The 23,949-nt window shown below is 40.5% G+C and overlaps 1 protein-coding gene across 8 annotated transcripts in view; it reads left to right on the top strand.

Moving 5' to 3' along the window:
* Nucleotides 1-23,949, top strand: part of ANKRD28 (ankyrin repeat domain 28) — a 209,888-nt gene extending 185,939 nt beyond the window's left edge. For 6 of the 8 annotated variants that reach the window (XM_073900380.1, XM_025882577.2, XM_025882591.2 and 3 more), the window contains one exon: nt 4,248-7,501. In XM_073900380.1, coding sequence (XP_073756481.1) covers nt 4,248-4,534 — 287 coding nt within the window. In that variant the 3' untranslated portion in view covers nt 4,535-7,501. Of the gene's footprint in view, nt 1-4,247; nt 7,502-8,738; nt 9,096-15,675; nt 15,840-23,771 lie in introns of those variants that run through there. The other 2 variants (XR_012380635.1, XR_012380634.1) reach the window with 2 other exon arrangements.

The following is a 23,949-nucleotide window of genomic DNA, read 5'->3' as shown; positions in this document are numbered from 1 at the left end:
CTGGATTTATATCTCCAGCCCAGACCTCTCACAATCTCTGTAGAGATGTGATCCATTTGCAGATCCAGCTCCCTAACTGATAGTACTGTATGGATATCTAATAAACAGCTCAAACCTAACCTTTCCAGAACTGAACTGACTCCGTCTCCTTTCCCAGCCAACCCTTTTCTCCCCACAGCCTCCTGATCTCAGTTGATGACAATTCCCATCCTTGTAATTGCTCAGGACAAAAACCTGGGGTTATCCTTGACTCCTCTTTCTCACACCCAGGGTACAATCCTTCATACACTACTGACCCACCTCCAGAGTATATCCAAAATGGTTCCACTTTTTCTATTCTTACCACACTGGCCTGGATCCTTTTAAAATATGTGACAAGATACTACTACTCATTTGAATCTCACTTGACTTACAGTGATTGTCAAGGCCCTGCATGATTGGTCCGCTGCCCTATTTCCTCTCTCACTCTCTTCTCTCCATTCTGCAATGCCAGCCCCTACACACCAGGGGTCTATGTGCATTGTGATCTTTGTTCTGGCTGTTTTCTCTGCCTGGAACACTCTGTCCTCCAGCAAGTCTTTGAGTAAATCCCTTAACTGTTTCAAATCTTTACTCAAGTTTTAATCTTAGTGAAGCCTATTCTAACCCAATTTATACTGTAACCTGCTACAGACCTCTACCACAGCATTCTCAGTCCTTGTCATCCTGGTCTTTCCGCCTTTTTTTTTTTTTTCATAAAGCTTATCTTCTAATATATTGTGTATAATTTAATTTTTTATTATGTCGATTGTGTGTCTCCTCCACTAGAATGAATATAAGCTCCACGGGGACAGGGAGTCTATATCAGTTGCATTCAGTGTTATATTCTAAGTGCTTAGGAGAGTCCCTGGACATAATGAGTGGTTATTTGTTGGATGAGTAATTGTGCCAAGCACTGTGCTCAGTTCTGAAAATAGGATGTAGAATAAGACTGGCTTCTTTAAATGGAGAGGAGTGTAAACAGGCTGTTACAATGCACTGAAAGTGGTTCATATGGAGTTAACTTAAAACGCTATGAGAACATGTAAGAGAGTGTTCAAACTCTTTCTTGCAGGATCAGGGAAGGCATCCCAAAAAAGTGACCTGTAAGCCAAAATCCAAAGGACAAGTAAAAACGTGGGGCAAGAGCTTTCTAAGCAGAGAGTGGCATATTTAGAGATAAAAGGACACTGTAAATATCGGAGTTGTGCCAGAATCTCTTAGATCAAGTGGCAAAAAGGATCTGTGCACGAGGAAGTTAGCAGTTAGTCTGAAGGAGAGCAATATTAGAATGGGAAAACAAATTAACATTTACAAGTGAGAGGAAGTGGTAACCAGAATTATGGTAGAGGCACTGGAGATGAAAAGATGTAAATGTTTCTAGAGATCTTATGAAGGGAAACATTGGGACTTTGTGAGGGAAGAAGTCTCGTCCCACCTGGCTTGGAGAGCTCTTTGGATGGATGGAACATCCATTGTTTAAGACCGGAATGTAGGAGGAAGAGCTAGATTCATTTGGGGGCATGAGAAGATTTCAGTGGAAACTCCCAAGTGGATAATGAGACATATAGATCTAGAGACCAAAAGCAAAATCTAGGTTGGACATAAAGATTTGGGAATCATAAGTATGTGTAGTCATGAAATCCAAAGAAGTGAATGATTATCACCTATAAGTTCAGACTCACAGAGCTTTAAAAGAAATTTTCATTATCAGTAAATTACATTTCTGGAAATACAGCTACTATATATGGATTAAAAAGAGCAGCCTAAAATGCTAACCTTATATGTTTGGCCACATTATGAGACTGAATCATTAGCTAATATTCAAATCTTTGTTGATCATTTTCAATATTTTATATATTTTTTTCCTTATAAATAAACGGAAGGGATAATATAAGAGATGACAATGAAAGTCATCTGTGACCACCTGGGTATCTTCTAACACACTTTGCAATGTGAAATAGTAATCAGGACCCAAAGTTGACAGGTCATAGCTATGCCTTTCCATGGATTTTCTGGAGGAAGCAAAATATTTTATACTTGCATGGGATAGATTAGACCCTCGTCCTCAGGCTGTTTGCTTCTCTTACTTTTCTCTTTAGCTAACCATATCAACTTCATGCAGAGAGGAGCCTGCTTTTTATCATATTCCAATTACACAACACTCCTGAGATGCTCTTCTCCCCCTACCCTTACTCTCATCCAAGGCATCATGGCCTGCCTGAGGGGTTTACAGTCCAGCAGGCACCCTCAGACTTTCAGAAGAGTTCTTGAAAGAAGTGTGGGCATTGAAGCACTCCCCTACTCATTTTGAGTAAACAAGGTTTAATTAAAAAATGCACACCCTTCAGTCACTCCTGTCAGGTTTGCAGGGGCATCAGCTGTTCCCTTTGACCCTTAAAAAGGGGAGGATTTATAAAGGGGAAAAAATATTTCTTCTTTCTCAAGGCTAATATAGCATGGATAAAAGAAAAAAATTATATATATATATATATATATATAGGAGAACAGGAAACAGCCAAATGTCCAGTAGTTAGAATGGATAACTAAACCATGATATAATCACAGTAATGGAATGTATAACAATGAAAACAAACTGACTGTAGTTATATACAACAACATGGATAAATCTCACAGACATAATATTAAGGAAAAGAAGCCAGATACAAAATAATACTTACTATATGTATGATTCCATTTATATTCAGTTCAAAAAAAGTCAAAACTAAACTATAGCATTTATGAATATAACTAGAAAGAAAAGCACAACCATGATTACCACGTAAGTCAAGATAGTGGTTACCTTTCTGGAAGAGAAAAGGGGTGGTGATTAGTAAGGGACATGTGGGGCTCCTGGTATGCTGGTAATACTCTCTTTCTTAATCTGGATAGTGGTTACATAAATGTTTATTTTTTGATATATCATTTAGCTATTTAAAAAATTATAAAATATAAATTAAAAATAAATAAAATATATAAATAAAAAATTATAAAATATATACAATTGACCCATGAACAACACAGGTTTGAACTACATAGGTCATTTAATACATGGATTTTTTACAGTACTATAAAAATGTATTTTCTCTTTCTTATGACTTTCTTTTCTCTAGCTTACTTTATTATAAAAATACAGTTTATAATACATATAATATACAAAATATGTTAATTTTATGTTATTGGTAAGGCTTCCAGTTGACAGTAGGCTATTAATAGTTAAGTTTTTGGGAGTCAAAAGTTGTACACAGATTTTCAACTATGCAGGGGTTCGTGTCCCTAGCCTTCCCCCTGCCCCCACATTGTCCAAGGGTCAACTGTACATATATGAGTGTGAAAGCTAAAGCATTTGTATATATACTAATAGGGAAAACTGTCCAGATGTGCAACAGAAAATGAAGCTGTAAATTAAAACTTTAAGACATTTGCTGCTAGAGTTCCATATGGGATAATCTAAACTTGGCATCATATGGTGTGCTCTCACCATCTTCTCTCTCACTTCATCTTGAAGACAGGGTCTTGTTCCAGTCAGGGTACCAAATGTTAACTTACTCAGTTTGTTGATACTTTGTGGTGCCTTAAGTCTTCTAAAGAAGGGAAGAGTTGAAAAGCAAACATTGGTTTAGACTTAGGAGTTTTTAAAATTTACCTGTTTATCTCCTGTTTATCTTCAGTGTTCTGTGTCCCTAAGAGAAAAGTTGATCAACCACCAAGTGTCATTCCATTCATTCAGTACACATCTTTGAACACCTGCTCAATGCCTCATTCGTGAATCTGTACACATTGAGATTTCTCAGCATGTAAGCACTAAATGTAACTACAAATTAATAACATTCTTCCACCACTCTGAAGGAAGCTTGATCAGTCTGAGGATTTTTGTTTGTTTTAATTCTAGCTCAATGTCTTCTGTGAATTTAGGTGGGTAGGGATAAATTTTGAGATCTTGGAGAAATCATCCATCTCTGGGCCTGAGTTTTCTCTTCTGTAACAGTATACATATACATACACACACACACACACACACACACACACACACACACACACACACACGCGCGCGCGCCCTAAATTTCTAGGACTTTATTCTTTTCTGCTGATTGGAAATTTCTGAATCATTCTGTTAAACCAGTTTATTATAAGCCAAGTAATTTAAACTGTCTAAAACTGAAGGCCATTAGGCTTATTTCCTTATCTCAGGATGTATTTAATTATTTAAATTTTATCTTTAATTCTAGGCTATACCCCAGCTTTGGCCTGTGCTCCCAATAAGGATGTGGCTGATTGCCTAGCTCTCATTTTGGCCACCATGATGCCTGTCTCATCCAGTAGCCCTTTATCATCCCTGACTTTCAATGCCATTAACCGTTACACCAACACCTCAAAAACAGTCAGCTTTGAAGCCTTGCCCATCATGAGGAATGAACCTAGCTCCTACTGCAGTTTCAACAACATTGGCGGGGAACAGGAATACTTATACACCGACGTGGACGAGCTCAATGACTCTGATTCCGAGACCTACTAAGAGGCTGAGCCAGAGGTCTGAGTGAGGAGTTCTGACACTAACGCTTCAGATTGTGCTTTTTCAGGAAAAAGGCACTTTCTTATTCACGTACAAATTCAACCTAAGAGGAAAGATCGCAGAGTGAGCAAATATGAGAAATGTGATGACATTAGGAAGAAGAGTTTTAAAGGCAAGTTTTGCAAAAGGAACTTCTAGAATCTTGAAATAGACTTGACCAGAGGAAAACACTTTTATGTCAAATTACTTTGTGGAATTGTTTGATTTGGTTTTGCAGTGCCAGGAATAATTTGGGACACTGTGCACCCTAATCTGCTTAAACAAGCAACACTATTGTAAAAGAAGAGATAAGGACACTAGATTTAAATTTTACCAGTAAAACTACAACTAAATTTAAGGGCAATAAAAGTTTGGTACAGTAGGCATTATGTGCACAGCAAATTGCCAAAGGACCAAGTAACTTAAAAGTTTTTTAAAAGAATGCCATTTTGTGGAAACCAGAATAGGTGAAATGAGACATTATCTAAACCAAACTTTAATATTTCTGAAAATGAAGCTGAGATTTGGTTTTAAATGTTGATTTTTTTTTTTAAAGAAAACATCTGAAAGCCTTCGAATACTGTATTAAACCATGAGAGAAAGCAGATGTATTTTTACATTTTTTTCTTTTACATAAAAATTTAAAAATTCCAACTTTTATAATATTAGAATTTAAAACCAGCTGGCTGAGTGCAGTCGGGGTGAAAATACTTGTGATGTAGACATGAGATAGATTGGGGTTGGGCTGTCGTTGCCATTTTGAATGGTTTAGGTTTAAAATTGAACTATTTTTGTTTGAAAATGTAAAGAATTTCCTAGAAGAAGAAAATTTCATGAAATCAAAATATAGGTTATTTTCACCCTATTGCAGCTAAGTGGTCCTGGGGAGTGGAGTTTTTGACCTCACTACTTTGGATGGTACACCTTCATCACTTATGTTACTTTTGTGCCTCCACAATGGACTGGGGGATTTTTGTTTTCACTGTTTAGTGAATACTCAAAAAGAAAAAAAAAAAATGCCTTGTTATTGATAGGTTAACATCATCGGGTCTCTTGGAAGGCATTTCTATATTGGGTCCTGTTCAGATTTAAACATGCTACTACTTGGGGAAAGAAGCAATTGCCTGCCGAATTGGAAGACTGCCTTTCAAATAACAGAGAGAGAAAGGCTGTTTAGGCTTTTAAATAACAATTTGTATGGTTCTGCTTTTACTGTAACTGTCATTTTCCCAGCAAGAATGATTTCACGTATGTAGGGGGTCTTACAGATCTGGGTAAAGTTCCATAAATTTTCACAAAATGATACCCATTTTCATTTTATCCTTTTTGTATTGTGAAACTGGAAACTTTATGACATTGTAAATTTCAGCTGGTTTTTCTGAATATAAAGTGTGAAAACACAGAACAGTATTTTGATCTATTTGATAATTTTGTGGGGTTTTTGAAGAATTAATGAGCATGTACATAGAAATAGTGACTGCTTGAATACTGTATTTACTTGCACTCTTTCAGTACATCAAGATTCCTGTATATTTTAGAGTATAATAAAACACAGATGTGAGTTGTATTTAATGAATAATGTATTTGTATCTGTGCATATTACCTAAAAATCTATAAAGTTTCTAGGGCATTGACTACTAGATTTTAAGCATTTTTTTCTAAAATATTTACAGAAATTATAAATGTAATCCGCCATCTTTTCTTTATAATATAAAGGAGTCATAATGGACCCTTCCTAAATTATTAGTGGTAGGAAGGTGAATTTGCATTTTAAAGACAGTGGACTACATTTTCTATTGTACCTTTTGAAAAGAAAAAAGAGGATTCTAAAAGTATACATATGTGTGCTTTCTCTTTCCTTTTAGGAATTCTCTTCTGAATTCCCTGAGGGAATTTTCTAGAATCTCAGAATTGAAAGAGACCTGAGGTTCATCTAGTCTAACCTCTTAACAAATGCAGGAGTCCCTTCTACAAGGGTGATCTTTCCACCTTCAACACTTCCAGTGATTCTACCTCACCAAGCAGTCCATTCAGTTGTTGAGCAGCTCTAACTGTTAGAAAGGTCTTCCTTAGATGGAGTTGAAGCCTCCCTCCCGGTAACTTCTGTCTTTGGGCCTGGGTCTGTCCTCCAAGAGAACGCGAGAACGTTGGAAGGATGAATCTCACGCCCTCTGCCATGTCTTCTCTTTTACAGGCTGTTTGACTTACCTGCTGAAGTGATTCCCAGAAGGACTCGTTAAACACAGATTTACCCATCTAATGAAATCCAAGGTGTAGCTATAAAGTAACAAGCTGTTTTTAACTTATCCTCACACATGCCAGAACTTAGATCTTGCATCACTTTATGTAAATGATGCTATTACTGAAAATATTTGTGAGGTGGTTCTTTCAATTGCTTGCCCACTAGGAAATCTGTTTCATTGCTTTGTGATCGCATTTTGTGATAGTCTATCCCCAGCTTGATCAGCCACTTCCTTTGGTCTGCACCTAATGAGGGGAAATCCCAAACTACTGGTCCAAATACTATTTGAGCAGCCCTAGTATTGTTGGAGTACGTACATGGACAACTTCAGTGAATGAACACAGCAGCACAGTAAGTTCCCTTATAGTTACACCTTGTATGTCAAAAGCATTCAGGCCCTGCTCTGTAGTGGTTTTTATACTCAAACAGAACAGAAAAGCCTGTTTGCTTTCTTAACTTCTGCATGAACGATGACATCTGAAATATCTGATGTGTATTATAGTAATACCAGCTTCTGCTCTAGAACTACTTTGGGGGAAATGGTGGTAATAGCAAATGACTTCCTTTAACAAGACACTCAACTCAAACAGTGCCATTTAGTTCAGGAGGTCTAAATAGCTGTCAATTTGGGGTTTAATTTGGCTTATATTGGACCTTTTAAATGAAATAAAATTTTTTAATGCAATAAATCAAGTGTCTTTCTTTTTTACATGCAAACTTCTTTATCTTTTAATGTCTAATTAGTATTCCGACTAGTTTCTAACCTTTCTTGAAAAACTTGATGGCTTCTCAATAAAAAACTGTTTCAGAATTTAGATGAACCTAAATGGGCTTCTCAAATATATTCATTCAACAAATTGCTTGCCTGCCATATACTTGAGGGTGGGAATGGGCAGAAAGTGAGCCTAGAAATTGTGGTGTCCTCTAGAAATTATAGTCTCATGGAAAGACATATACTTGAAAATAGTATAAAATTGTAATTGAGGTAGAGATGAACTGCTAAGGAAGGTCGGAGAAAGATGACTTTGGAAAAGAAGATCAGAGGCTTCCTGGGAGAGATGACATTTAGGCTGGACATTGAGGAACAACTATGCTTTGAGCAGGTGGAGAAGAGGCCAATGCTATCCTAGGTGAAAAGAACAAAATCAGTAGTTTGTAAAATGGGTTGGTGGAAGAGAGGTTGGAATAGGTGTCAGCACTTAGCATTCCAGAGTACAAAAAGACAAAAGAGCTAATTATACACATGTACAGAGATGAGATAACAAAAGTGAGAACAAAAAGATACAAATAGGTGACCAGAGGAGCAGGCAAAGAGGACTTTAATAACCTTGCTCAAAATCTTCTGCTGGTAATAATAACTCAAAATGCCTGTAAGTGTTTATAAGTACTGGGTGAGGTTATAAGTAATTGAAATACATCTCTTAATCCACACAACTATCCTGTGAGGTAGGTACTATTAATAGTACCATTTAACAGAGGAGGAATGAGTCAGAAAGGTGAAATAACTTGCCCAAGATCACCTGGCCAATAATTCATGAAGCCTAGATTTAAATCCAGACAGTCATTTCTGTAGTCCTTGCTCTTAACCACCTAATGGCCTCTAACATGCTTTCTGGTCCTTGTTGAAATTGGTGATTTTGAAGTTCGACCACATGCTTTACAACTAAACTATGTTAAGTTCCTTTCAGTTTTATTCTAAGTCACTAATTTTAGAAGAAATGTAAATGTGACCACAACAGATGTTAATTGAACATCTGCTAATTACCAGAAAGTGTGCTAGATTCTGGACCTATAGCACTGAAGGAAGAGGTAACAAGATTTGCCCTTAGGATGAGTCTAAGAGAAAGATGTGTTACTTAGGTTTCAGTTGCTATTGCTGCCCCAAATCTCAACTTAAAATAATCATTCTCACTCATGCTTTTGCAGGTTGGCTGACAGGCTTGGTTGGGTGACTGCTTCAAGCCGGAGATCTGGCTGGGCTTGACTACTTGCCATGAGTCGAGCTTGGGTCTACTCCATCCGTGTTCCTCTTCAGACTTCGACTAGACTGCAGAAGTTCTCCAGAAGTTCTCCATGATGATGACAAAAGCACAAGAAGGCAAGCCTGATCACACAAACACAGTTTATGCTTCTGCATACATCACATCTGCTAATACTCCTCTGGCTAGAGCAAATCATTTGGCCAAGCCCAACCTCAATTGGATAGTTGGCCGAGCCCGCCCCCCCCAAAATGGGAAGTTGGTTCATTTCTGGTACCCAGAATAACAGCAGTGCTGTGAGTAACATTGTTTGAGACCTAGTAGAAATAATCAAAATGCATTTTTTACTTGATGATCTGCTTTTGAGCCCTTATGTATGCCACAAAGATGGCAGGACCTAGCATGCATGAGAGAAAAGTTGCTTGTGGTTCTGATACTCATTTTAAGAAATGCCAAAATCCAAGAAAATGTGAAAGAAGAGAATTAAAGGGATAGGGGCTTCTGGAGAAGAGCTTTGTCTTTATCCACCTGTAGGAGGCAATAAATGTGTGGGAGCGTGGGGGGAAAGGCCATCAATTGCCTGCAGTTAGGCGACTAATAGGAATAGACACTGTAAGTGGTCAAATAGCTTTTACCAGCTGATATCAGTGAAAATGGCAGAGAAAAGAACTTCTCTGAGTCTCCGTAAGAACAGTGACCTTTGTGGCGTTTTAACTTGCTCTAGTGGCATTCCTCATTCCAGCTCTGCAGTAGCCTTGACACCACATTCCTGGTGCAGCTTAGAAGTCACAAGAGAGAACAAAACAAAGCTAGAGCTCTTTCAAAGCCTCATTCCCAAAGACTTGCCATCATTTGACCTATCTGATGGTTCCCCGGAATGCCTCACTTCCAAGGCTGTTTACAGTTGAGCTAACTCAGAGTGGACCCAGTACGAAAAGTATTCTCCCTGGGGAGGTATTTGTTGAAACAATTATAGGCAAAAGTTTTAATGTTGTACTTGCTTTAGGTGATCAGTAAGAGCTGAGGCAAGCAATAGACTAACCAGAGTTTAAAAGGAAAAGCTTGGGGGAATCAATACCCATAGGAGCTTTGTAAAGCTCTGGCATAGTTCTAGGAATCTAGAATGCCATGTGCACACAGCTGTGGCCACCTGTGGAAGACCTGAGACCACCCTGTGCTCTCACCTATGGCTAATTTTGAGGCTCTGCACAAACAAGAAGTGAAAGCCAATTTTCAACTGCCAGGCTGAGGTTTGAAGGCATGCCTTAATACGCATACACACAGCCCCTTGGCAAAAACTAGGAGATTTTTTTGTTGTTACAGGTGTTTTAGGAAATCTCTGATCATTAACTGGCTGCTAAGCTGAGTAAAAATTTCACTGGCCACACATAAGGTATACAGACTTTATAGAATTCTTTCAGAAAACTCTAAACAACTATAACAAGTAGCAATAACAACAAATCTTGGGGAAGGAGATAAATCTGATTTCCAGAATTGCTGTGTTATTTAAAATGTCCAATTTTCAACAAAAGATTATGATATGCAAAAAAGCAATGGATGGCCCATACACAGGAACAGCAATCAGAAACTGTCCTTGAAGGACACTGGACTTAGTAGACAAAGAACTTAAATTATGTTCAAGGAGCTGAAAGAAACCATGTCTAAAATATTAAATGAAAATATTTTTTAAATGCATCACCAATTAGAGAATATCAAATAATATAGAAATTAGATTTTAGGGGCACCTGGGTGGCTCAGTTGGTTGAGCGACCGACTGTTAGTTTCAGCTCAGGTCGTGGTCCCTGAGTCGTGGGATCAAGTCTGCTTGGGATTCTTTCCCCCACCCTCTCCCTTCTCCACTCCTTCCCCCACTTGCACACGTACACTCACTCTCTCTCTCTCTCTAGAATAAATAAATGGATAAAATCTTTTTTTTTCAAGATTTTATTTATGTATTTGACAGAGTGAAACACAGCGAGAGAGGGAACACAAGCAGGGGGAGTGGGAGAGGGAGAAGCAGGCTTCCTGCAGAGCAGGGAGCCCAATGTGGGGCTCCATCCCAGGACCCTGGGATCATGACCTGAGCCAAAGGTAGACGCTTAATAACTGAGTCACCCAGGCGCCCCTGGATAAAGTCTTTTAAAAAAAAATTATATTTTAGGGGCACCTGGGTGGCTCAGATGGTTAAGTGTCTACCTTTGGCTCTGGTCATCCCAGGGTCCTGGGATCAAGCCCTGCATCAGGCTCCCTGCTCAGTGGGGAGCCTGCTTCTCCCTCTCCCTCTACTGCTCCCCTTGCTTGTGCTCTCTAGCTCTGTCAAATAAATAAAATCTTAAAAATATATGTATTTTAAAAAGCAAATGGAAATTCTGGATTTGGAAAAATACAATAGCTGAAATAGAGGGCCTCAGTATTAGATTTGAGTAGGCAAAAGAATCAGTGAGCTTGAAAATATGTCAATTGTGACTATCCATTCTGAGGAATGTTGGGAAGGGGGGAGAATCATAGTCTCAGAGACCTGTGTGACACAATTAAACAGACCAGCATACACATAAGGGAAATCCTGGAAGAAAAGAAAGGGGGAAAGAAAGAATATATGAAGAAACATGACTAAAAACTTACCAATTTTGAAAAATGTTAACATACAAATTCAAAGAGCTTAACACCAAGTAGAATAAATTCAAAGAGATTTACCCCACATACATTATATTGAAACTATCAAAAGATAAAACAAGAGTCTTCAAAGCAAAAAGGAACAACTCATGTACAAGGAATCCCAATAAGATTAATAGCTAGTTTCTCATCAAAGTCCATGGAGGTCAGAAGGTAGTAGGTTGACCTATTAAAGCTGCTGAAAGAAAAATGGTGTCAGTCAAAAATTCTATATCCAGGACAATTATCCTTCAAAAATGAAGGACAAATTAAGACATTATCAGATTAGCAAAAACAGAGGATTTGTCACTAGCAGACCTGCCCTCCAAGAAATACTAAAGGGAGTCCTTCAGACTGACATGAGAAAATATTAGACAATGACTCAAATTCACATAAAGAAATAAAGAGCAACAATAAAGGTAACAGCAAAGTAAATTTAAAAGACAATGTATAAATGTATTTTTAACTCTTTTTTATTCCTGATTTAAAAGACAGCTGCATAAAGCTGTAATTATAAGTCTATGTTGGTAGGCGCACAGTGCTTAAAAATGTAATTTGTGACAACCGCACAAAGGTACAGGAAATAGAGCTACATAGAAAAGGTTTGTGTAGTACTGAAATTTTGTTTTATTAATCTGAACTAGATTCTTACAAATTAAGATGTTAGTTGTAAATCCCTAGGACAAACACTGAGAAAATAACTATAAAATACAGAAGAAAAGACAAGACAATTAAAATGGTACCCTAGAAAATATCTAACACAAAATAAGACAGGAATGGAAGACTAGAGAAACAAAAAAGACAAGACAGAAAACGAATAGCAAAATGGCAGATTGTAAATCCTACCTTAACAGTAATTACATTAAATGTAACTAGATTAAACTCTAATTACACGATAGAGATTAACCAAATGAATATAAAACATGATCCAATTGTATGCTCTCTGCAAGAGACATGCTTTACATTCAACAACACAAGTTGAAAGCGACAAGATGATTATAAAATAAATACCATATAAGTAGCAACCAAAAGAAAGCTTTGGTGGCTGCACTCCTAAATAACCAGTGGGTCAAGAAATAAGATATTTCAAGATAAATGAAAGCAAAAATACAACATTCCAAAACCTATGAGATGCCGTGAAAGCAGTGCTTACTGGGAATCTAGCTGTAAACAGTAAAAAAGAAGAAAGATCTCAAATCTGTAACCTAATCTTTGACCTTAAAAAACTGGAATAAAGGGGTGCAGACTAAACCCAAAGCAAGCAAAAGAAAGAAAACAATAAATATTAGAGCAGAAATAAGTGAAGTAGAGATTTAAAAAAATTAAAGAAAAATCAACAAAACAAAGTTGTTGCTTTGAAAAGATGGACACAATTGATAAATCTGTAGTGAGAATAACCAAGAAAAAACGACAACACTCAAGTTACTGAAATCACTAATGAAGAGGGGACATTCGACTGACTTCATAGAAATAAGAATTATAAGAATATGAATTACATACCAACACACTTGCTGATCTAGATGAAAGGGACAAATTTTTAGAAACTGACAAACTATCAAAACTGTTTCAAGGAGATACACTAAATCTGGGGCACCTGGGTGGCTCAGTCGGTTAAGCGGCTGCCTTTGGCTTGGGGCATGATCTCAAGGTCCAAAGTCCTGGAATGGAGCCCTGCATTAGGCTAGGGGCCCCTGCTCAGTGGGGAGTCTCCTTCTCCCACCCCCTCTGTCCCTCCCCCTGCTGGTGCACTCTCTCTCCCTTTCAAATAAAATCTTTAAAAAAATTAAAAAGAAGATACGGAAAATCTGAATAGACCTAAAGACATTGAATTCGTAATCAAAAAATATTCCAAAAAGAGAAGCCCAGGACCAAAGGACTTCAGTGATGAATTCTACAAAATATTTAAAGAATTACCAGTCTTGCAGGCACCTGGATGGCTCCGTTAAGCGTCTGCCTTCTGCCTTCCGCTCTGGCCCTGATCTCAGGGTCCTGGGATTAAACCACAAGTCAGGCTCCCTGCTGAGTGAGGAGTCTGTTTCTTCCCCTCCCTTTGCCTCTCCCCCTGCTCTTGTGCACTCCCTTGCTCGCTCTTAAATAAAATCTTTAAAAAAAATTACCAGTCTTTCTTCACAAACTTTTTTTTTTTTTTTAAGAAGTGGAAGGATCACTTCCCAACTCACTCTGTGTGGTTGATACTAAAACCAAACAAAAGTAAGGGTGCCTGGGTGGCTCAGTTGGTTAAGCAACTGCCTTTGGCTCAGGTCATGATCCTGAAGTCCCTGGATCGAGTCCGCATCGGGCTCCCTGCTCAGCAGGGAGTCTGCTTCTCCCTCTGACCCTCCCCCTTCTCATGTGCTCGCTTGTTCTCTCATTCTCTCTCTCTCAAATAAATAAAATCTTCCAAAAAAAAAAGTATCTCAAGAAAAGAACACAACAGACCAGTATCTTTTCTGATTATAGATAGAAAAATTCTTAATCCAATCAAACAATCTATGATTATCTAAAAAGTATTGTATACCATGAATATCCTTTATGAATACAGATGTAAAAATCATCAAAAACATACTGTCAGAATCCATCAACCCATAAAAATCATTACAATACACCATGACCAAGTGGGATTTATCCAAGGAATGCAAGATAGTTTCGACATACAAAATTAAATCAATATAAAACACAATAAAGTATCAATATTTTGGTAATAAAGGGGAGGGGGCACTGGAGTATCTTTCATTGATGGAGAAAAGGCATTTAACAAAAATCCCACACTTTCTCATGATAAAAATAAGAATAGGGCAGGTTTTTTCAACCTGATAAAGAGCATCTATGAAAAACCCTCAGCGAACATCATATTTAATGATGAACAACTGAAAACTTACCATCTAATATCAGGAACCAGTCAGGGATGTCCACTCTCATCACATGTATTCAACATTGTACTGGAAGTTCAGGACAAAACAATTAGGGAAAAAAAAAAAGACATCCATATTGAAAAGGAAGAAGTATATAAACTATTTTTAGATGAAATGACTTTGTATGTAGAAAATCCTAAGGAACCTACCTAAAAAGTATTAGTGCTGATAAGTTCGGCAAGGTTACTGGATATAAAAATCAATTGTATTTTTATACACTTGAACAACCCAAAAATGAAATTAAAACAATTCCATTATGATAAAATCCAGAAAAATAAAAAATACTTGGGAATAAATTTAACAAAAAGTATAAAACTTGTACACTGAAAACCATAAAGCATCATTGAAAAAATAAAGAATACCTAAATAAATGGAAAGATATCTTCATATTGGAAGGCTTAATATTGTTAAAATGGTAGATCAGCTTAGGGAATATTGCTATTTTAACAATATTTTAAATGCAGTTTCTATGAAAATTCCATTGCCTTTTTGGCAGATACTGACAGGCTGACCCTAAAATTCGTAAGGGACTGCAAAGGACTCAACAATACCAAAACAATTTTACTAAACAAGAACAAAGAGGACTCAATTCCACTTCCCAATTTCTAAACTTACTACAAAGCTACAGTTACCAGGACAATGTGGTACTTAAGTATAGACAGATACAGAGATCATTGGTATATAATTGAGTCTAGAAATAAACCCATTCATCAATGGCCAATAGTTTTCAATAGGGGTACCAAGATAATACAGTGGGGACAGAGATTCCTGCAGAAGGTAGCTTTGAGCAACCCTTCACTCACCCATAGGCACCATGTGGACCCAGAGACCCACAGCAGAAAGGCAGCTGGGACCATCCACACCTGAGAAGGGGTGTTTACCTGAAATACGGGAAGTCCACACTCTTGCAGAGCACTTGCAATATGCTTTATCATTCTGTTAATAATTACATGAAGTTGTGGTGAGAAATAGCCTAATTAATTCATTAGGTTACCATGCATACACTGCCTGGGTTCAAAACCTGGCCCACATAACTGAGTGTCCTTGGGCCAGTGGTTTAACCCCTTTGTCTCAGTTTCCTCACCTGTAATATTTGGATAATAAAGATTTCTCTCTCATAGAGTTAAGGGAAGGATTAAATGAGTCACTATGCCCAACAAGACTCAAATAAAAATGGTATCAGTATAGCAGCCTCTTTTGAGGTAGATTTAGAATAGCCACAGATTCTTTCACACCCTTCCCACCAGTGGGTGGTGTCTATATTTCTTCCCCTTGAATGCAGACGGGCTGTACAGTAACTTTACCAATCGGATTTGGTAGGAGAGCTGCTGCCCCAGCCTTCAGAAACTGACAACTCCCCCTTCCTGTCTCTTCTGACACACGTCCTGTTAGAAGTCGGACGATCCTGAGACCACCACGCTGGAGGACCACATGGAGAGGCCCAGCAGAGCCTGCTAGCCTCACCCCATCAGTGCGCCAGACGTGTGAGTGGAGGGACTATCTGGGAAGTGGAGTCTCTAGCTCTAGAGAGACGAGCTACTATGAACCTGAGCCCTTTCCAAATTCCTGACACACAAAGCCATGAGCAAATTAAAATGGTTATTTCAAGTCATTACATTTCAGAGTAGTTCCATTACTTAGCAATAGTTAATAACGCACTGATTATGAAAATCTAAACAATAAACGAATTGAGTTGGGAAGAAGCCTGGGGGAAAGATGATTCATATTACAAATTAAGTCTTCATTTTTGTTTGTTTTACAAAGAGCTTCCCTGTCATTTGTGGATGCTGTTTGCTTCCTTACTGACTACTAGAAGGAACACAGGAAAAAGAGTCTCCAAGAGGGAGCTGAAATTGTCTAGTTTAGCCCCCTTTTACAGACAGGACCTTCGACCTGAAGGGGGGAGCGAAGGTACCCCAGGTCATGCTGCAAATTAGGAGGCCTGACTCTGCACTCTTAAGCCAGAACTTTACAAATACTATTTTATTTCTTGGTTTATATTTTTGTTGTGCTACCTTGCAAGAACAAATCTGTTTTGTGACACACAACCATTTTACACATTCAACATACATTGCCTGTGTCCCTAGGAAAGGTCTGAAACAATTTTATCAGGGCCTGTGGAATATAGGAGCCAATTGTGGTGTACTAATTGCAAAACAATGAAATTCTTAACTCTTTTCAGATTCACTTGTGATGCTAAAATAGTGGTTTATTACATCGTTTTGTCTCCATATTCCATCAACCCAGTAATTATCCTTACACATTTCACACTCTCTGTATGATTCACCCCTCAGTACTCGGCACATTGCGATCCAGAGGACACAACCTTCTTAGTTTTTTTGATGGTTGCTGAAAAATTTGGACTACAACCATTCTTCAAAGATGTGTATGTTACTGAAAACAAATGCCTTTCTGTTACCTGCAAATGTAGGGGGTCTTTTTCCCCCTTTGTTTTGACATATCCAGTAGTCTTCTAAAAACTGATACAGTGTTGTACTAGAAAATATCAAAATGGATAATCCCAAAGAATTTTTCCCTTAAATTGCTATTTATCATAGTCCCTTGGTGAGTCCTCATGGCTGGTCCTGAGGTGTGACTGACTCAGGAAGGAGTAGGGCTTCAGGAAACCCCATTAGCAGCCAGAGGAATCATTTAATTGACCATGCCATTCTCCTGCTTAATACCCTCTAACTGCTTCCCATAGAAACCCAAACTCATGCTGCGGCCGGCAGGGCCTGCACACCCTGAAGTTGAACAAACTTCCATGGTTGATTTTAATCATTTTGACTATCGTAGGTAACAAACCGCCTCAAAATTTAGTGGCTTAAAATAATCCCTTAATATTGCTTATGAATCTGCAACTTGGTCAGTGCAAGGTGGAGGAGGCTTGCCTCTGCTCCGCTCACTGGGGCTGTTCTCTGAGGGCTGTTGGATCTGAGGACGCCGTCACATGGTTGAGAAGCGGGCTCTGCTGTCAGCTGGGAGCTCAACTGGGGCTGAGGGCCAGGGACCTCAGTTTCTCTCCACATGAGTCTCCCCATGTGGTCTGTTTTTCCTCAGAGTGTGGTAGGGTTCCAAGAGTGAAATCCCCGAGAGAGAGAACCAGACAGGAGCCATATCGCCATTCATGACCTAGCTTCGGAAGTCATGCAGTGTCACGTTTGCCACACTGCTGTCATGGAGGCAGTCACAAAGTCCTGCCCAGGGTCAAGGGAAGGAGTGTAGACTCCACCTATTGATGGGGACTGGCACAAAGTTTTGGAAGAGCAAGTGGGACCGGAAAGATTGCAGCCATTTTTGGAAAATAGATTGCCACAATATCTTTCACAGATTTGTTTTGGGGTGTGTGTGTAAATCTTATGTTTAAATGAGTCCCAGATGGTAAGCTTTCTCTAAGGTTTTCTTATGTGACGACAAAACTGTATGATTCTAGCACAATGTTTTACGTGGAGCTAACGCTTAATTTTCACACCTGATGTTATGACAGCTGCAAGATATCCATAGATGAATCAATAATTTTTGAAGAATTAGAACCCCCAAATATATCTGAAAAATCACACTGTATGTAATTTTATCTTTTTTTTTTTTTGATTATTCAGGAATCATTTTAGAACCCTGCAGTTCTTCCATCAATAGTATGGATTTCAATTGTCACATTCCAATACTTGGGGAAAATGTACAATGCTGACCATTTACATGTTCTGTAGGAATATTTAGAGTGTGGCAATGAGAAAGGTGGTGTCTTTACTTTCAGTGTAGTAGTGTCTTTAGTTATCACATCAGGACCCTATGGCAATAAACTCAGGATTCATAAGGTAAACTACAAAACAAGTCTTGAAGTTAAAGGGCACAATATGAAGATTTTCATTCTGCCAAATCAGGTGATGATATATCAGAAAGTTTAAACACAGGACGCCCGGGTGGCCCAATCAGTTAAGCGTCTGCCTTCAGCTCAGGTCATGATCCCAGGGTCCTGGGATCGAGCCCCACGTTGGGCTCCTTGCTCAGCAGGGAGTCTGCTTCGCCCTTTCCCCTTGCTCCTCCCCCCACTCGTGTTCTTACCCTCTGTCAAATAAATAAAACCTTTTAAAAAGAGAAAAAGAAAAGAAAATGTAAACACTGGAAGTATTGATAAAACCGATCATCTGACTTGCATGGAAGGTTCAGTACAGACATGTCCAGTAAGCATAAAAACAAGCAACCATCTTATACGTTGTATTCAAAGGGTTGAAGTGCCAGATTAAAAGATTATAAAAGCATCCCATGCCAGTTTTCTCCCAGTGGAACTGAGTAAAGTGATCATACTCAAATATCTGCAGATAAATAGGTTCAACAAGATCTCTGCATTCCCTTGAAACCTTTTGTGAAATTTCAAAATTACACAGAACCTCATGAAAGGTAATTACTTAACTATAGATCATATTTTCCCATTGGTTCATCTTTGGTCAAACAAAAGTAGTGTATTTGGGTGACAAAAAGTCCCACAGAAAGGGTAATCATGGGTTGAAAACTAACAGGATAGGAGGCAAGCTGGTGATGTGGAAACTCACTATGCCTTGGTCCTGGGGTGGGGATTCCAGGCTCTGGCTGTGATGCTAGGGTGCTGGTTAGCCTTGGATGGTACACTTCTCATCCAAGCGTCAGTTCCCTCTTCTGTAAAATGGGCACACTTGCCCGTCTCAGAGAACTGATGTGGGGAACTGATGATTAGGGCTTGCACACATGCTTTGAAAAATGCACAGCATTAGCGTGGTGGTCTCACACTTGATCAGGTTACCCTGAAGGCTTATTAAACAGAGATTAATGGCTCCTCTCCCCAGAGTTTCTGATTCAGCAGCTCTGGGGTGGAACCCAAGATTTTGTGTTCCTAACAAGTTCCCATGTAATGCTAGTGCTGTTGTGTTGGGACCATCCTTTGAGAACCACTGTCTGTATCATGCCAGGCTGGGGTGAGTTAGGTACATTCTGGAGACAGAAGATTTTCCTGGCCATTTTCAGAATGTCTCCTCTAGAACTTCCAGTTTCAAAGCAACCAAGGTCTATTCAGTGTGGACCCCTCTTTGTGGTTTTCTCCCTCCATCTAAGAATATTGCCTGAGTGCACTTCACTCCTCAAAACCATAAGAAAAGATTATTTCTGAGCTTGTATAGTCCAACAAATAAGAACTAATAGTAGCGCTTGTATCCTGTGTAGCAGGAGAGAAACCTGTAAAGGGGCAGTCAGGACAGTTGGAAGACTGAGCATCAGATGGATTTGAATTGTGACGGGATTGAGGTGCCGTCAGGAAGATTACTGCATTAGTTATCTATGGCTGTATAATAAACTACCCCCAAACTTGGAAGCTTAAAAAACAACATTTATCATCTTACAGATTCTGAGGGTTAGGAATTCGAGAATGGTGTAGCCGGGTTGTTCTGGCTCAGGGTCTCTCATGAGGTTGCTGTAAGACATCGGCTGGGTTGGCAGTCATCTAAAGATCCACTTCCAACATGGCTCACTTATGGGGCTGGTGGCAGGAGGCTTCAGTTTCTTGCTAACGGGGCCTTTCCATAGGGCTCCATGAGACATGGCAGCTGGCTTTCCCCCAAGCAAGTGATCCAAGATGGAAAGTAGGCAACCAAGAGAGAAGACACAGGATCTTTTATAATCTAATCTCAGGAGCAACACACCATTCTAATGGTCACATAGAACAATGCTGGAATCATGTGGGAGGGCACTACACAAGACCGTACCAGGATCGGGATCACTGGGGGCTATGTTGAGGCAAGCTAACATGGTTATGCTCATTAAGAAACCCATTTGTTGGGCGCCTGGGTGGCTCAGTCGGTTGAGCATCTGCCTTCGGGTCAGGTCATGATCCTGGGGTCCCGGGATCGAGTCCCTCATCAGGCTCTCTGCTCAGCGGGGAGCCTGCTTCTCCCTCTCCCTCTGCTGCTCCCCTTGCTTGTTCTCTCTCTCTCTCTCTGTCAAATAAATAAAACCTTTAAAAAAAAAAAAAAAAAGAAACCCATTTGTTCACAGGCCTTTCTCTCCCCTGACTCCCTAACTTTTCTCAAATGAACTGGTTCATGAACTTCCAGAATGTGCTGCACTTTCTTCCCTGCGCACTCTCCCCTCCTATGACCCTAACACTGACTTCTGTGGACAGCACCAACTACACTTTCTTGCCCTCTGCCTTGCTGTTGTGTCTGACCAATGGGAAGCAGCAGCAGGTGATGAGAGGGTAGGAGAAAAGAGAGAAGACATGGTGTTTATTGCTGGTGTCTTCTCTGTCAGATCACTGACCGTAGTCTGCTTGGATCTTTCTGAAGGCCGCAGCTCCTTCCAGGCTACTCTCTCCATACAGCTCCCTTCTCCTGATTCTGTAGCCACTTGAGCCCTTCACACCTTCAGGCCTGGGGGGCTAGTGGCTCCTACTATTGCTAGCTCCCAAATATTGCACTATCCTTTGCAGGCTTCCCTACACCCCCTGCCCACACCTGTGTAAACTGTTCTTTTATTACTCTCCTCCATTAACAGGGTGTGCAATCTGCTTCCTGCTATGACCCTGACTGCAACAGCATTTAACTAGGGTCAGAGAGCAGAGGAAGCAGCCCTAGTGGACATTTACAGTTTCTTCCTGACCACATCTCACCCACTACCCAACCCCAGTGTCCCTTCGGGGGCTGACCCTCTCCACTTCTTATCTGTGAGTGTCAGGTCCGACCCATGCCCAAGATCCCTCAGTGTCCTGGTGGGCCTGGGACTCGGTGCTGGCCAACAGGCCAATCAAAATATCATAGCCCTCGGGCCAATAACTGGGGACACTGTTCTGGGACTTTGTGGAAAGAGAAGCTCTTTTCTTGTGGTTGCTGAGAGAATCAGATGGCGCATAGGGCAGTGATGGCCATCATCATTACCACCGTATGAGGAGTCTGTCTGGAAAAGAAGCTGATAAGAATGCCAAGTGCAGAGAGAGACCCACACGCATAGACACTGTCCACACACCATTTCAGCTCCTGAATCCAGCCATGCCTAAGGAGATCTACTCTCTAGACTTCAGTTACATAAGTCAATAAATGATCACTTTTGCTCAAACCAAAAAAATAAATAAATAAATGTGTGGAAGACTTATATATACATGAAGCCCAGCAGCTCATAGATCTATTGTTAATTTTATTTTTAACTGTTCGGCTGTTAGATTTTTACTTCAGTGCTAGAAAACTAAAATGAGAAAACTTTCCAAAGGGAAAGAAAATGTTTTGTTGTTCCAGTCTGTCTAAGTGAAATAAGTACACTTGTTGACTGTCTAATCATTCATTCACTCATTCATTCCGCAGTCAACATGTGCTGAGCCCATATTTCATAAGCCACAGGGGCTGTGCCAGGAGCTGTAGACACAAAGATTAATAGCATATCAGCTCTGTTCTCAGAGGGGGTCCCCATAGTCACGGTGAAGAAGACCCAGATCCCAGCACCAGCTCTAATCTACATGTGGGCAATTCACTAGGATCTCTGTTCAGGTTTCCTCTTCTGCAAGATGGCTATATCAAGCCTTCTTTAAGGCTCAGGGAGAAGGTTAAGGGAGCTATTTATGTGCCCCATCCAGCATAGAGCTGTCACTCACTAGAGGGCAGCCACTCTCAGTGCAGCTCATGGTCTGGCAGAGAGGACCTGGATAAATATGATGGCCCGATGAGGAACTGGGAACAGGAAACATCACTTCAGTGGGAGAAGATTCACAAAATGCTTGTGATGGAGTGGACCTTGAGAGGTGTATCCCCCTCAAAAGAGGCCATTTCAAGCAAAGACAATAGTGCTGAGGCCAGATTATGCTCAGCACGTAGCAGAGTTGAGAAAATTTGGCCATAGCTGGACCAGGGAGCTGGGTTCATAGTGAGGGATCAGCATGGGGCTCAGCACAGGCAGGGGGCAGGTTGGGTACAACTATAAACTTCAGGGAGGTGAGAAACAGGAGAAGCGGGATTTGGACTGAGGGGTATGGTAACCAGCTCCAAGATGGTGCCTAGTGATCCTCCCCTCCTGGCCTATGTCCTGTGTCTCCTCCCTCCATGAGCAAGGCTGATCTGGATTACCCACCAGGATCGTATGGAAATGATAAAGTGGGTCCCACCCACTTTTTGGATGGTGGGTCATAATAGACACTGGCTTCCACACTGCCCTCCCTTGGATCACTTGCTCCAGGGGAAGCCAACTGCCAAGTCAGACAGCCAAACAGCCCTTCAGAGAGGACCCTGTGTTGAGGAACTGAGCCTCCTGCAGCAGCCAGCCATGTGACTGGGCGAAACTGATAGGTAGTTGTTTTCTAGGGTTGCCTTTAAAAAGTACCACCAACTGGGTGCCTTAAAACACAGAAATTTACTGTCTCACAGTTCTAGAGGCTCAGAGTCCAATATCAGGGTGTTAGCAGGGCCATGCTCCTGAGACCTGTAGGGGAGAATCCTTCCTTGACTCTTCTAGCTTCTGGCATTTGCCAGCAATCCTCAGGGTTTCTTGGCTCATGGATGCATCCCTCCGATCTGCGCTTCTGTTGCCACATGGCCGTCTTCTCCCTGAGAATCAGGGAGGGCCACCCTACTCTAGTATGACCTTATCTTAATCATATCTATAAGGATCCTATTTCCAAATAAGGTCACATTCTGAGGTACTGGGGGTTAAGACTTCAACATATCTTAATGGGGAACACAATTATCAATAACATCTCCCAACTTCAGTGAAGCCTTCAGCTGACTAGGGCCCCAGTTCATATCTTGATTGTGGCCTCCCGAGACCCTAAGCCAGCACAACCCAACTAAGCCACTCCCAGATTCCTGACCCACAGAAACTGTGTGAGTTAATAACGTTCAGCACTGTTTTAAGCCACTAAGTTTTGGGGTGACTTGTGTGGGAATAGGCAACTAACACAGGGAGGGAGACATGGCAATAAAAGACTAAAGGCCTCCACAGCAATCCTGCTCACAGATCTTCATGTCACGTTGGCATTTGTTTTAAATCTGAGCCTTCTTACACAACATTTCATCCTAAAACTTTTTTTTTAAGTTTCGCCATATGTATATCCACTTTGTTGAGAAACCATTTGTTCTAGTGGGTAATTGGTATTGGAGCAGTTCTGAGTTTCACTGAGAATCCAAGCAGCTGACGGAGATTGTCCCTCTCTGGGCAGAGCTTCGGTACCAGCCACCTCACAGGTCACCAGCCAGCCCTCTGACCGATTGGTCTGGGGTCGGGTGCCCACTCCCAGCCTAATGTGCGATGGCCAGGGGATGGGGCCATAAGGTACTGAACAGGTACCGGTGAGTAGGGGGTGGCCCAGGGGGGCTTCCCTCAGCAGGGCTGCAGGCAGGCTCTCCCCTTAGGAGGGAGCGGTGGGCACTGGGCCTGACAGTCTGAGCAGGGCGTGGTTTTGCCTTCTCTAGGAGCAGGCCTTTCTCAGGCCAGTGTGAACACAGCTGATTGTGCCTCTCACTTCTCCCATGAGGAAAACCACCAGGAGCCACAGCTGCACCTACAGGAGAAGCCACACCGACCAATCGACTTCCCCCAAGTCGACCAAAAATACATTCGATTTCCTGCCTCTATGTTATGGTCAAGATT

This window comes from Callorhinus ursinus, unplaced genomic scaffold (assembly GCF_003265705.2).
Source record: "Callorhinus ursinus isolate GAN/ISIS: 27379988/994484 unplaced genomic scaffold, GSC_fseal_2.0 scaffold1, whole genome shotgun sequence".
NCBI lineage: Eukaryota > Metazoa > Chordata > Mammalia > Carnivora > Otariidae > Callorhinus > Callorhinus ursinus.
Note: the sequence above shows the minus strand (reverse complement) of the source record. Positions and strands in the feature narration are given on the sequence as shown.